This window comes from Plasmodium vinckei, assembly GCF_900681995.1.
Source record: "Plasmodium vinckei vinckei genome assembly, chromosome: PVVCY_02".
NCBI classification, from domain to species: Eukaryota; Apicomplexa; class Aconoidasida; order Haemosporida; family Plasmodiidae; genus Plasmodium; species Plasmodium vinckei.
Window position 1 is genome coordinate 18111 of NC_051294.1, and position 15480 is coordinate 33590.

Here is a 15480-nt window from a genome sequence, read left to right on the forward strand (position 1 = left end):
CCCAAGTAATATTGTTATGATAATTGGAATATTATTATTGTAGTTGCAATAGTTGCAGACATATATAAATAATATAATTTCATCATAAAATAAACCTTTTAATACATAAAATATAAAGAGAATGTATACTCAAACAAAGGTGAAAAATAACAAAACAACTATTTGTTTTATATAATTGCTATTATATATATTCCGCTATACCCGTTTATTATACATTACATATATATATCTATAATCATAACTATCCAAAATCATATAATGGTAAAATTATATTAAAACTAATATTTATTTTTTATAGTGTTGCTCTCTTATATTTTAAATTGTCGTTTTTCAATAGGTAACGTCCGAATATATGCATATGTTTTTTTTTCAAGATGCATTTAAGTAAATACATACACACTCCTATATATATATTATATGTATGTATTTTATAAAACTATGCTTTAATTTTGCAACATACTATAAAAAAAAAATTTATATCTATACGGCGTGACATATAAAATATTATATATAATTAAAGCTACTTTTTAAATATTATCATATTATAAAAATTAAAATCGTAATATTTTCGGTGCTCTATGATATGTAAGTTGTGTTTCTTCTCTTGCAATGAGTTCGTATAAATAAAAAATAATTCAAATTTATAAACCTGATAAAACATAAACATTAAAAATTTGATATTAAAATTTTGTCGTTTATATAATTATATAAATTTATTTTTTTATTTTCGAATAAGTATTAATTTTTTGTAAATTCCCTGGATACTATTATGCTTCTATTTTAAATCTACTTATATAACGTTTTTCCACACCTTTTAAATTAATATTTTATTATTTATCAAATCTTAAATGAGTAAAGGCTACATTAAAGCCCTGTTTATTTCTTTAAGCTTCCTCGTATATGCCAGCAATAGCACACTTGCGAGCGAGCGTGCTGCAAATATTGCTAATAATATCAACAACTTTCACCCAAAAAATGATATGTATGAAAATATGAAAAAATATATACATATAACATAAATATCCATATTCGTGAAACCCATGCCTTCATAATCATTAAATATTCAATATTCCATTTTATAAATTCATTTCTTTCTTTTTTTTTACGCATTAAAAATAATTTCATCTTGACCAACAATATTTCGAATCCAAGACGTGAGAAATACAGACGCATGTTATGTAATGACCCTGATGAAACTGAAATTGCAATAAAACACGCAAACGAAGCCGTAACACTTTTACTAAAACTTTATGAGAGTAGTGTAGATGATTACTCCCTCTATTTTACACAAAATGAAAACATAACTATATATTCTAAGAAACATGGAAATGTAGATATTAGAAAATTTCATGCTACGATTCCATCTGCATTTAAGGTATCAAATGCCAAACAATATTTAAGATATAAAAATGAGTTAAAATTAAATAATAATTATTATATATATCCATATTTTTTTTCATTAGTACTCTAACGTAATAAAGAAGCTGTGGGACTTCGATAATACCCAAAAATTGGATGACAAGTTTATTAATGGTACATCAAAAATAATCAATAAATTTAATATGCGCTTATCACTCTTTATCCATGTTTAAATTTTACTATTGTTTATCTAATATTTTGATTAATGTTTTGTTATATTCATAATATTTTATTTATATGTGCAAAATAACCTTTTTTTTAGGAAATGTTGTTCGTGTATACATCCAAAATTTAATCATAATGGAACAAAGTACCATAGCTCATACTCATTCATCCCCCCAAAAAAAATATGCTATAGCTGCAAAAGTTAAAGTAAGGATATTTTTTTCCATTATTCCTCTACAAATTATTATACATTAATTTACAAAATACATATATTTTTTTATTCATTAATTTTGTAGGTATCAAATGACACAACTGTAATTCTTTGTCCTTCAAGAACTCTAAATCATCTCTGTCTTGCCGATGAAAAACCTAATATGAAAGAAATCTTAGAAAATACACGATCAATCGAAGATGACATTGATGCTGAGGAAGCATTAAGCAAATTGGGTGCTAACATAGCCGGATTTGTAGTTAAAAGAGGCGGCGATAATCAAGTTCATGTTACTTATATCAACGCTGTAAGCACCCCAAAAAAATATTAACATAATCATTTTTTTTCATTTTAACATCCATCTAAATTTGAGTTTCTGTATAAGTCATATATTTTATGATATTCGCACATTTTATATATTTATCCATTTTTTTTCGTAGATTTATGATGATGGGCATTCTCCCGATTCTATCCACGATAAAAGAAATAGATGTATTACATATATAAATATTCTAAGCTTATAACACCGCATTTGATCTAGTAAAGACCAATATGGCCCAAGTAAAAATATTTTAACATTTTAATGGTGTGATATATATATTAATAAAATTAATTTATCTTTATCCGTAATGCCTATTTAAATTGTCATCAACATTTTTATCTTTTTAAAAGTGATTCCTTAGTATGTAATTTCTCATTTCTTATGTATTAAAATAAATTGAATGTATTTATTTTTTTGGTTACATCAAATAATAAATCATGTAATTCAATTATTTTTTCTGTGTGATTGCCTTTTGTGTTAATTCAATTATTTTTTCTGTGTGATTACCTTTTGTGTTAATTCAACCATTTTTTTTACGTTAAAAATTTATGTTTCGTACTTTTACTATTTTTAATATCATCATAAAACTTAAAACTTGTTAATAATTAATTGTCTGTCAATATAGAAATATCACAAAATATATCTATCACCTCCCTCAAATTAATATATTTATGATATACTTTTATCTTTATTATTTATATTTTGATCCTTAATGTTTGTCTTTGAAACCGTTTATAGAATCCAAATAATCAATACTAATATAAATAATAAAAACTATAATTTATATCCTTTTTAATAACTTATTTCTTATATACATTTAAAGCAATCATTTAAACTAATAAATGTTATCAAATTATAAAAAAATAAATTACAATATACCTCGGGCCTTAACTCAAAACGAAGATTCAGTGAACAAAACAATAACCCATAACAAATAGCCTTGAGACCATAAAACATGAACACATTGGTATCAAGAATATCAAAATAAAAAAATTAATTGATTTTATGTATGCATATATATATTTTTTTGATTTTGCAACTTTATGTTTCATTATTTTATTTTTTTAATTTTATATATACAATGTTTTACTATTAAAAGGAAATTTATAATTTGTATTAATTTATAAAAAAGCATGGGCATCAATATTATTGCTAATAAATAATTTTTATAAAATTACATTTTTGCTAGAAAAATTTTATTTAATAAAATCTATATTAAAAGTGATGAAAAAATCACAGAATGTTTGATTCTCAAATATAAATTTTATCAAGTTATTGTTATGAAACAACACAACTATTTTTATATAATAATTATTACAATTTGTATTTCTGGCATGGCTATTTATCCAATAATATATAACTATTTACGTATATTAGATCAAACATAGTCAAGTATTATATTAAAACAATATATATTTTTTATATATTATCAACTTTTCATTATCTAAAATAAATGTTGAGTCATAAATATGCGTTTTTTCTATGCATAGATTAATCCCGTATATAACACCCAATTGAATGTACTTCAATTTTATTTTTAAGTTATTAACTATAAAAATAAAAAGTATGGATACCTATAATGCATTATATTAATATGTTATGTTAATTAAAACCATTTTTGGAGACATATTATAATATTTTTATATTTAATATTTATTTATTAAAGTGTAATAATTATTGCCCATTTGCATGCAATGGTTTAAATATAAAAAAATATATTATACATTTTTATGTATATAATATATTATGTTTTGCATATATAATCGAAATATAATTGCAATATTATATATATATTTCAATAATAATAATTAATAGCTAATATTTAAAGAGGCGAAACATAATAACGTGAGAATACAAGACCGCCGCTAAATACATATTTATTGTATTTATTACCGCTAATAATATTTGTAAAAATAATTATATTTTATAATATGCTAAATATATGAAATAAATAAGTTTTAAAAATTATTTATATTTTTTTAAATAAATTTTAATTTTATATTTTTTTAGAAGATCGTTTGCTTCGATTTACCATACTTATACAATCTTTATATTAGTTAATTTTCAACTTCTAAAAAATTTATTAATATTTTACTTATTAAATTCAAAAATGAATAAAGGATATATTAAGGTTGTTTTGGCACTTTTAAGTGTCATTGGATATATGCAAAATGTAGCATTTGCAAGCGAACACGATCCAAGCGCCAATTCGTAAGAAAATAATTACAACATATATATATGTCGAATATAAATATGTATATATTGTTTATTATGAAAATATTATATATATTTGTATTAATACGGATATGTATAACAATTGGAAAATAAAAACGGCTTCTTATCAATACATATGTTTTTTAAATTGAAAATGCAAATAAAATTTAAAAATATATTGCCTTTTATATTTGTAGTTCAAATGAAACAAGTACACAAGTATTATCGACGAATCCTGAAGAAGCTAAACAAGCAGCAAATATTATGGCAGAGGCTTTAAATATTGCAAAAAAGCTTTCCAAACGTACAAAGGAACACAGTGTATATAGTACCGTAGATAATGTAACTCTATATGTAAAGGATGTAAACAATGCTGAAGTTGGATTACTCGAATTTACAATCCCTAACCCCGATTGTGTATGAATTAACAAGCAATATTTTTTATTCATGAAATTATTTTAAAATTAAAAAATATAATTGTTAATATATAAATATGATTTTTTGTTATTATTAGTATGCTAATGTAGTAGACTTAATATGGGATCCCAATGGCGCAGTACACATCGATGAAAAATTCATTGAAGGTATATAGTTAATTTATTTATTTAATGTGGCTATTGATTTTTATGATATATTTCTTGTTTTGTTATTATAGTTTCAATCTTCTATTTAATATCTTTCATTTTGTTAAATTTAACCATGTCTTAATTCGCATATATACAAAATTATTATTTTTTTAGGATCCACTCCTCAAATATATAATGAAAATTTAGTAGTTATACAACAACGTTATGAAAGTGCTATTGGATCATGCCAAAGATATTATCATGCATTAGCCTCCAAAGTTAAAGTAAGGAATTTTCTCTTTTCCTTCATCTTATAAATACACTTTTTTTCATATTATTGTACCTAATTTATGAAAATATCCTTTTTATTAATTTATAGTTATCAGATGACGAAACTGCAATAGTCATGGCTTCATCAAATATGAATGATCATGATGGTTATTACACTAATTCCAAATATGTAAATCCTATCTTAAAGAGTATAAACTCATTCTCTCCTGATATTAATTCTCAAGAAGATATTAGAAATGGAAAATTATACAAAATGTATATTAACTTAATGGCATTTTTCATTAAAAAGGAAGCCAAGGGTGTTAAAGTTACCCATATCAGCTCTGTAAGCAATATAAAAAATTTTGTAACATAATTTTATTTCATCGATATCAAAAATATATACTTTCTATATAAATGTTCATATTTCCAATGTATCTATTCATTCACAATAAAAATGGAGATTTTACATGTTTATTAATTTTATTATTTTTTTTCGCAGGTTGATGCAAACGTTAATTGGCTTTTATCATTAGCTGCTAGAAGTGCTAAAGCCACCAAAATGTTCAATTTTATCAAACTAAGAGATATTTTTAAAAAGGAATAAAAGTATTTCCAAATGAAATTTTTAAAAAATTTAGGCTTATATTAATAAAATAAACTTATTTTCGTGGGTTATGATTGTTTTAAATTATTGTTACAGAACCTCAATTGATTTTTAAATAATGCTTGATTTGTATATAATTTGCTCGTAGTTTGTATTGTAAAGATAAATATGCTTTTTGAAATTGTGAATACGTAGTGTTTGTTTGTATTTATGTACTATGAAAAGCTAAATAATAAGTTTCATGAGTACCAAATATAAAATGATGAATTTAGAAACTTTGTTTTAAAGAAAATTTATGGGTTTTAGAGAATTAAAAAAACATGTAGGCATATATGTACAAACTTAAAGAGAGAACAATATGTTTTTATATGAGTTATAAACATAATATTCATTAAATAAAGTCTAAAACTAAATTATTATGCTAATTTAACGCAATTCACATATATATGTGGTTGATTTTTATTTAATAAAAATATTTTCCTTTTTGGAAAGTCTATAAACCTTATGTTCCCTTTGAATATTTGTAGCATATCTCGAAATTCATTTTTACCTTTCTAGTTTTCAAAAAAAAACTATATTTATATTATAATCATTTCATTAATCCTAATATTACTATATTGCAGATATATTTACATAATAATTGTACCTGAATAAAATATCAAATGCGTTCTGTCTAAAGGGAGATATTACTCTTCATGTAGTGGCCAGTGCATCATCGCAATTTTTTAAAACATTTTTTCTGATAATCTTGCTATATATATTTTTTTTTATCATTTTTATATAACCAATAAATATTTATGAATAACTTAAAATATTTTGACTAATTGTACATATAACATATAATAATATTTCCTATAAATTCACGCTTTTTTATTATTATTCAATTTGCAGGATATATTTTTATATTTTACTTAATGAATTTTTAAATATTGCAAAATGATATTTATAAAACTTAATTATTATTGTGTAGTATTGCAAAAAAGATAACAAAATTCTAGGGTAACATTTACATAGTAATACCCAAAAATACATTAATAAAATAAATACACAGCACCTTGTTAAAATTTATATGTTTAAAGCTACATTTTATATAAAATAATAAAACAGATATAAAAATAAGTCGTAAGACATAATATATATTAAAAATGCACAATTATGTATTTTATAAACATGCATATATAATATAAAAATTATACGCATACAAATAACAAATACTATGATTATAACAAACGATTAAATATTATTTAATTATTAATTATTTTCGGAATATTCTTTCACAAATTATATACAATAATGTAAATAAGTCAAAATATTTTTCATTTAAGTAAATATATGAGTCTTCTATTAACAATTTATTATAAATTGTATTTATTTTAACATTTGTATAATCAGCCATAAACATAAAATATTAACAAATAAATATAGAAATGGGAAGCCTAACAATATCAATCAAATAAATACCACAAACCACAACAGCAATAACCCCAAAGGTTCGTTTTTTCATCGTAATATATTGCTATTTTTCGATTTTTATTTTTTTTGTCTTCATCATTTTTAAGATTGTTATTATTGTTATTATTTAATTGGGTTTCACATTTAGATTCTATACCATTCTTTTCCTTACCTTTTTTTGTTTTTTTGGTAACACGAAAAAAAACTCTTACGCTAGATGGCTTCAATTGATCATGCAAAGGAATAAACATACAATATATATACCCGTTAATATATACGTCACAACATGTAAATAACCACTATTATATAATTTTCCATATATTAGTTTATGCTTTGTTTGGAAACTTACTTTCTGTTCCGAGAAATGTATTGATGCAGACAAAAGGGCATAAAAGACGGTACAAACTAAACTAAATACCCTTCTATTCATTTTCATATTAATAAAAACTGCTTCCTCAAAGGAGTACGTTTTAAATAGTATATATATGTTTTATTAGTTTCCATTTTCCTTTTTATCTATTATTGTTGTAAAACAATAATGCTATTATTTAATATTAAATCATTAGCAGTATATTATTATACAAATTGTTTAATTTTAATTTAATAAGCAAATTATTTAATATATATGAAATTATATTATAATAAAAAGTATGCTGCTGCTATTTTAGACCATACACAAAATTATGATCCTGCAATTATATGTTAATAAAATTTAATGTTTTATTTTTACTTTAATAAATAATATAATTTATTTTAAATATATATAACGATTTGTTCTAAATAATAAAAATGTATATATTTGTTCTGATTATTTTTTGTTTATTTAAACCACTATATTTGGCATAATAATACTATTCTTAATATTTAAAATATCAATAAATTAATGCACAAATTTAAATAATATGACACCTAAATGGTTTATAAAATTACTATATATAAATATATATTATTATTCTTATTAACTATTTAATATATAAATAAATATGAACTCCAATTTAAGCTATAAAAGTGAATTCAATAAATTATTCTCACTTAACTTTCTTTAAATTTATTACTTTTATTAGTTTAACAATTCCTCTTGATTAGATGTAATAATAAACTTTTAGAAACAATATAAGTGAATTTTCCATTCTACTGCATATTCCTACTTAGAACCTAAACATATTATATACTGCCTATTTTATAATAAAGCATTTAGCTCAGTATAGAAATCTATATTTTTATTAAAATTGTTAATAGAATTAATAATATATATATCTACATATTAGAATCAAATGAATTTAATGATCTTTTCGTATTTAATATTTTATCTATTGTTGCTTCCTGCTATATCACTGTGTAGTACAACGGAATAATTAATACGCTTAATAAAAATACATTAAACCGATTAGCAATTTTCCTTGCTTTCATTGTTTTAAAGTATAGCATTTTATAATATATATATTATTTCGTATTAACAATATATTTAAATTATTTTAAAGTTTGTATATATATAATAACCTAATATAAATATGATTATTTCGAATTAAATTAATTATTACATACTTTTTCTATATATTTTGAATTAATATATAATTGTATATATTTCCAGGATTTAACGTATTTAGTGTTTGGTCAATGATACAATATTATATATATAAATATTGGAATAATAACATTAATTTTATATACAAATTGTTTATACGTATTATAACAAGCTATAACATTAATTTTTATTAATATACTTATATTCTATTTTTTAACTATTTTAAAATATAATTTATTCATACCTCAAAACTATAAAATTTAAAAATGAGTATTGGTCAATCCATTATTATACCTCATGATAAATAAATTAAAGCTTATAAAGCAATTTCTATGAATATTAATTAATTTTAATACAAATGTAAAGTAAATAGAAAAGAGGAATAGTAACTATAATTATAACTTAAAAAATATTATATATATAATGCGATCTTTATTGTATTATTAAAAATGTTAGATGTATAAAATATCATTTATAGATATCGTTTTATTGTCGAATCTCAATCGATATTTTATGAATCTACATTTATTATTACCTATTATATATTATTATTATGCTTAATTAATATAAAAATATCCCCATTAACCTGAAGGTACACTATAATGTAGGCAATTGTTCCAAATGAATTATCTTATAATTAATATCCAACCTCATATATAATGCTATTATTACAGTTCAGTTGCCGTATTATAATTTAAATTAAAGTAATTGTGATATAAATTATAAGTTTTGCTTAATATAACCTTTAATCAAATAAAGAAATATATTGTGTTATGCATAATCCAATATACCCACAGATCACCAAGTTTTATATAGTGGACAATTGTGATATAGCTTAATACAATTTCATATATACCCAATATCTATATTAATATATGCAATATATATATATTTTTTATTTTATTTTAATCATATTAAATCGATATTAACACTTAATTGTACATATTATATTTTATGGAGAATATGTTATGCAATAATTTTCATAATAATGCCTATACCTTTTTTTTTGTTGGATATTTAGGCATAATTTCGAGATTAAACATACATAGATGGTGAATACATTTGATCGACATTTACAGAACAATAAATATGATCTAATTATAAACAAATTAATAAAAATTTAGACCTAACCCAAAACATAAATTCCATAGAACAAAACTATAACCCATAGTACAGAAACTGAGCCATTAATTATTCTTTTATTAATTATAAGAACATAAAAGCTAATTATAAATAAAGTTATTACATAATTAATTTTAATTCGTATTAATTCCCAAATTAATATTATATATAACTATGCATTATATATATACATACCTGCAAATTGCAACTAAAATCATTATGTACATATTTAATTTTAAAAAAAATTTGAAACAAAAAAGAACATATATGTAATGTAAAAAGATATAAAATATTTATTATTAGCTTTTTTTGTTTTGATTTAAAAAATTAATCGAAAATTTACATTTATGTTTATAAAAATACAAAACAATAATTAATAAAAATATTATTAACGCACATTTTATATTTCATTTTCTTTTTCATCTCCTATTTCGTCTTGACCATTCTTTCCCAAATTACAAATCCAATCCATAACTATTTTTATAATTTTTTCATTTCCTGGCTCGACCGTTATAGCATGATGCATATCTTCAACAGCATGGAATTCTTTTTTACAAACATCTACTTTATTATAAAACGAATGTGCCCCTTTAAAACAACAAACAGTATCATCTTTTGAATGCACAAATAATAAAGGAACATCTTTTGGCATATAATTAATATTACTATCCAATGCAAGCGTTCCTTTTATAAGTTCAGATACACATCTAAATTTTAATCCAATGTTATTTCGAAATTTATCATACTTACATATTGTATCAATATATTCGGACTTTTTATAACGCATTTCTGACGAAATTATTTTATTAGGCGCGAGACAAGCCAAGAAGCTCATTATAGGTAAATAAAAATACTTAAATGAATTGAGTCCAATATTCCATAGTATTTTTATTATCATCATACCAGATAAAGTTACGCAACCTTTAATATTGAATTTATCTAAATAATTATGGTGTCCTTCACATTTACTACTAGTACTAGCAATAGCATTTGTCGTAGCAAAGGTACTAGCACTAGAAGTGCACGGATCGTCATTTTTAGAACTATTCATATCATACATATCATTGTCAATTTCATTAGCATTAGTAGGGTTGTCCAACATGACGCTACATTTTTTATAGTTACTTGACTCTCCAGAATCAACCTTATATTCTTTTTCTTTATTTAATAATTGCAATACTCTTAAACCAATAGTCCCTCCCATTGAATGTCCAACAATATACATAGGAAGTCTTTTTTTTTTAGTTGATACTATATCATATGATTCGCCATTTGTTTGATTATCATTTGAGATTTCATCTTGAATTTGATTCATATATTGTATTACATCATCAACTAGATCATCAAAAGAACTAAAATCGCCTCTAACATTTTTCCATGTTTCTGATTCACCATGCCCTTGCAAGTCTAGTCCATATACTGAATAACCATTTTTATTAAAATTTTCGATCCAGCTATCTTTATAAATATAGTAACTATCATTGTCTACTACTAACTCTTCACTATCATTTGGAAATTTTATATTCATTCTCATAAAAGTTAGTCTAGTATGAGATTTTAATCCATGTATTAATAATATAATTCCTATAGCATTTTTAACTAACCACCCATATGTTTTTAAAAGTAAGCCATTTTTATTACATAGCCAACCTACTTTAGGATCACCATCTAAATTGCATTTTGTATTTCTTAATTCATCATTATTTAATTCAATTTCTTCCATTATCAATATTATGGAATATAATAATCCATATTACAACTAAAAATATATATTTTTTTATAGCCAAAATATATGCATATATATATTACTTTTCCTTTTAATAAGGTATTTTTAATAGTAAATGCCTCTGTTTTTTGCATAAAACGTGCATATATCTACATATATATAATTAAATTTTTACTTTTCAAATATATGCATATAGATTATGAACACAAAAAATATATCATACTAATCGTATTATGGCGGTATATAAATTTATATATCCAAACTATACATCATATTACATTAATATAAAATAATATTAATAGGATTGAATGTACATTATATAAACATAACAAATTATAAACAAATTATAAGAATTGGAAAAAAATGTATAATTATACTTCTTTATCTTATTTTCGAAGTTTTTTCGAGTTTTCTATCCAATCAAATGAAATTTCTATTGATATAATAAGATGAATACAAATTATTATATATTGTTTATTTTTTGGTAATACATTTTTGGTTTTATTTAATTTTCTTAAATTCGGTATTTAAAATATAGTATAGGAAAAAATATATAACTACTATATATTATTTTTTATTAATAAATAATGATTTACATAATATATTTACTTATAAAACAATATTGAGCTAATACAACATGCCTAGATTATTTATTTATAAAAGCAACAAAAAAAACGACAACAAAAATTTTTTTTTACTTCGATATAATAACAAAGATATGTATGTTGGTATAAATAAAAAAAACTATATATATTTTTATTAATATAATTTTTTAATTGTAACAATTATAAAATATAATAATTCCCTAGAAATAAATATTACTAATAGATATAATATTTTACAACTGTTAATGATTTATGACGTTAATATGTATTATAAGAAAATCTATAAAAATATTAACATTATTTTTTTTATTTAAATTAATAAGCATTTTATTTACCTCAAAATTATTTTATACAATTAATAAAATTTCGCTAAAATTTATGATATAATTTTAATCGTAAACTTTACAAAAGTATTTAAAAATTATATTTTTTTATTTTGTTTGTTTATAATTTAAATTATTATAACAACTGCATCAACCTCTATATTATTGTATTTAGCATATATTAACAAAATGAAATTAGATAAAAAAATGACAAAACAAAAAAAATATGAATCTATACTTTTAAATACTCTCAAAAAATATATAAGATAGTGTTTTTAAGGATTATATTTCGTAATATTTTAAATTATCAAGACAAGAAAAAACAAATATACCTAATACATTTTATACAATTTAATATTTGTCTAATATTATAAACCCTAAAAAATATTATGTTATATTTTTTCATAAGAATGTACGTTATATATAATATCAAAAAATAACCTTCTTAAAAATTTATTTGCATTATTGTATAAAATGCATTTAATTGGGTTTGAGAAATGTTGTTAATTACGTATGAAGATAATGAAATATAAAATAATATGTTTAATAAATGTTTTTTCTCTATGCTCTTCGTTCTTGGTTTATTTTTATTTAAATTTCCATGTTTAATAGCAGTTGTTTTCATGTAAAAACTTATTAAATATATATAACCAATATGATAGTGATGATGTGTGGTTCATACGAGGTATATTTAAATAATTATAAAGCATCATCCCTTTGAATATGAAATTAACATCAATAACTATTTATGATTTACGAAAAATGTTAAATACTGCTGATATTATGATGCATAATTTTCATCATACCCACAAATGCTTTTAATTTTTATAAATACGACATTTTATATGTTTTCAACTCAAATTATTAGCATTTGAAAGAAAGTAAACATTTGTTGCAATTTATAGGCAGTTAATATGTTTTTAATGATCTATTGTTTCGCATAAAAAAGTAGCATTGTTTTTAGGCACCGACATAGCACTAATAATACATATTTACTGTTATTTTTAATATTTTATATGAAAATACGACGTAAATGAAGATTCTATATGCTATCCTTATTGTTTATGTTGGGAAGAGTGATAAAATAAAATAGATTTGGATAATTATAGATATATGCATTGTTGCATTTTATACTTTTTGCTTAATATTATACAACGTTTTTTCTTCAGTATATTTTACAATTTTTTGTGAATTTCTATATTTTTTTCCTTTTTACTTTTTTAAATAAGCATGAATTATTAAAATTATAAACAGCCTTAAATTATTTTAATAGTTGAATTTAATAATAACTTTAATATTTTTATTAGGCATATTTTTACGTTTTAAAAGCAACATTAAAAAATATTAAAAATAAGGAACAAAACAATAATTTTTTATTATACCATTTATCTATAGGAAATTTTAGTCATTTTTTATTTATTTTACGTAATGTTAGGAATGTCATGTAATAGAAAAAATAATATCCATAACAAGAGAAATCCAAATTCAAAAAAATAAAAACCTTATATTTATTTGTTATGATCTGGACACATTTTTAAAACTTGTTATATACTAATATAAATATTACATAAACAAGTTTACATATTTTATGAACTAATGGGGGGTCAGCAACTTTTTTTAAAAAAATCCATCTATATTGCATCGTATGTATTGTTTATATATAATATAAAGAATAAGAGCTTTAACTTTTGAAAATGTTAAAATTTAGCATTAAGGAATGTGCTTCCAATATATATTTTGCATAATTACCAACCATCGAATATTCGATAAAAGACAAAAAAATCATTTACTACACAGTATATAGATTCATTTTAATATATATATTTTTTGCCTAATCGAATTATCGTATTTTAAATTCGATCATGGATTCAAGGTTAAGGGCTATATTTAATTATATATGCCATAATATGTTCATTTCATGAATATTTTTATTTACCCAAACTTCTAATTTCTATCCCCCATTTTTTAATTTAAATTATAGTTCCCCTGATAAAACAGTGATAAAACATTTTATATATTATGTTATAAAATTATAATCGGGTTAATTTTGAGGAAGTTGCATACTCTATAATTGGCGGATTAATACGTATATTTTATAATATTAATGAAGTAAATTTTTATATTTTTTAATTTGCAATTATAAATTGCAGATACACAAGTGATAAATCAAAATTCGACAAAGGAGCATTATTTATAACGCAACAAAGATTTATCAATGTATTTTTTATAATGTCTAAAAAAACATATATTAATAAAAAAGTATGTTATAAGAAATTATTTCATTTTCATGAAAATATCACCTTTTTTTATTTCATTATTTTATATTGTTAAAGTTTTAATTTTTATTAATAAAAATATTTTGGATACTTTTATTTATTTGTCATAAAGATATAATATTAGATTACCATCCATCAATATATTAGATTTATGGTTGATGTATATATTATATTTTAAAACGTTTAAAATAAACAGATGCAAGTGTATTCAATAACATTTCAAATATATTTTCTTCTTAATAAATTTTTTATTATTTAAAATAATATGCATTTAAATTATCATGATTTTATACTATTAATGCATATAAACTTAAAGACTATTCTATCAAGGACTAAACAAATGAATATTGGTTGATATGAACAATAACAACATATAATTATATATGGATATTGATTTTATAAAAAAATAAATGTTAATAATCTTGTTTGGACTCTATATATTTTGCTATTACATATATAGGGTCATAAGTCATATTACTAAAATTTTAACATAAATTAAACTAAAAATACTTGTATTTAAATTTGTATAGAATAATTTTTAGTCAAATTTATTAAACATATATATTTTTTATAGTTAAATATTGCGAATGCTGCATGTTTTTGCGAAATTCTATTTTTAATTTTATCTAGTATTAGTCATGTATATATATCATATGTCTCTCTTAGTTTTTATTTAT

General features: G+C 21.3%; 4 protein-coding genes across 4 annotated transcripts; 2 read left to right on the forward strand and 2 right to left on the reverse strand.

Moving 5' to 3' along the window:
• Positions 1 to 848: 848 nt before the first annotated feature.
• On the forward strand, positions 849 to 2319 carry PVVCY_0200060 (fam-a protein; the record flags this gene model as incomplete). The annotated part of the gene is made up of 6 exons (XM_008628208.2): positions 849 to 982; positions 1153 to 1375; positions 1464 to 1533; positions 1682 to 1791; positions 1881 to 2102; positions 2236 to 2319. The coding sequence occupies 6 exons, from the start codon at positions 849 to 851 to the stop codon at positions 2317 to 2319; spliced, it is 843 nt and encodes a 280-aa protein (XP_008626430.2).
• Positions 2320 to 4227: 1908 nt separating this feature from the next.
• Positions 4228 to 5774, forward strand: PVVCY_0200070 (fam-a protein; the record flags this gene model as incomplete). The annotated part of the gene is made up of 6 exons (XM_008628207.1): positions 4228 to 4328; positions 4529 to 4748; positions 4846 to 4915; positions 5072 to 5181; positions 5277 to 5513; positions 5670 to 5774. The coding sequence occupies 6 exons, from the start codon at positions 4228 to 4230 to the stop codon at positions 5772 to 5774; spliced, it is 843 nt and encodes a 280-aa protein (XP_008626429.1).
• A 1445-nt stretch (positions 5775 to 7219) lies between these two features.
• On the reverse strand, positions 7220 to 7662 carry PVVCY_0200080 (fam-c protein; the record flags this gene model as incomplete). The annotated part of the gene is made up of 2 exons (XM_037634295.1): positions 7220 to 7398; positions 7491 to 7662. The coding sequence occupies 2 exons, from the start codon at positions 7660 to 7662 to the stop codon at positions 7220 to 7222; spliced, it is 351 nt and encodes a 116-aa protein (XP_037490048.1).
• Positions 7663 to 10273: 2611 nt separating this feature from the next.
• PVVCY_0200090 (lysophospholipase, putative) lies at positions 10274 to 11596 on the reverse strand (the record flags this gene model as incomplete). The annotated part of the gene is made up of 1 exon (XM_008628206.2): positions 10274 to 11596. One exon carries the CDS (start codon positions 11594 to 11596, stop codon positions 10274 to 10276), a length of 1323 nt encoding a protein of 440 aa, XP_008626428.2.
• Between the last annotated feature and the right edge of the window lie 3884 nt (positions 11597 to 15480).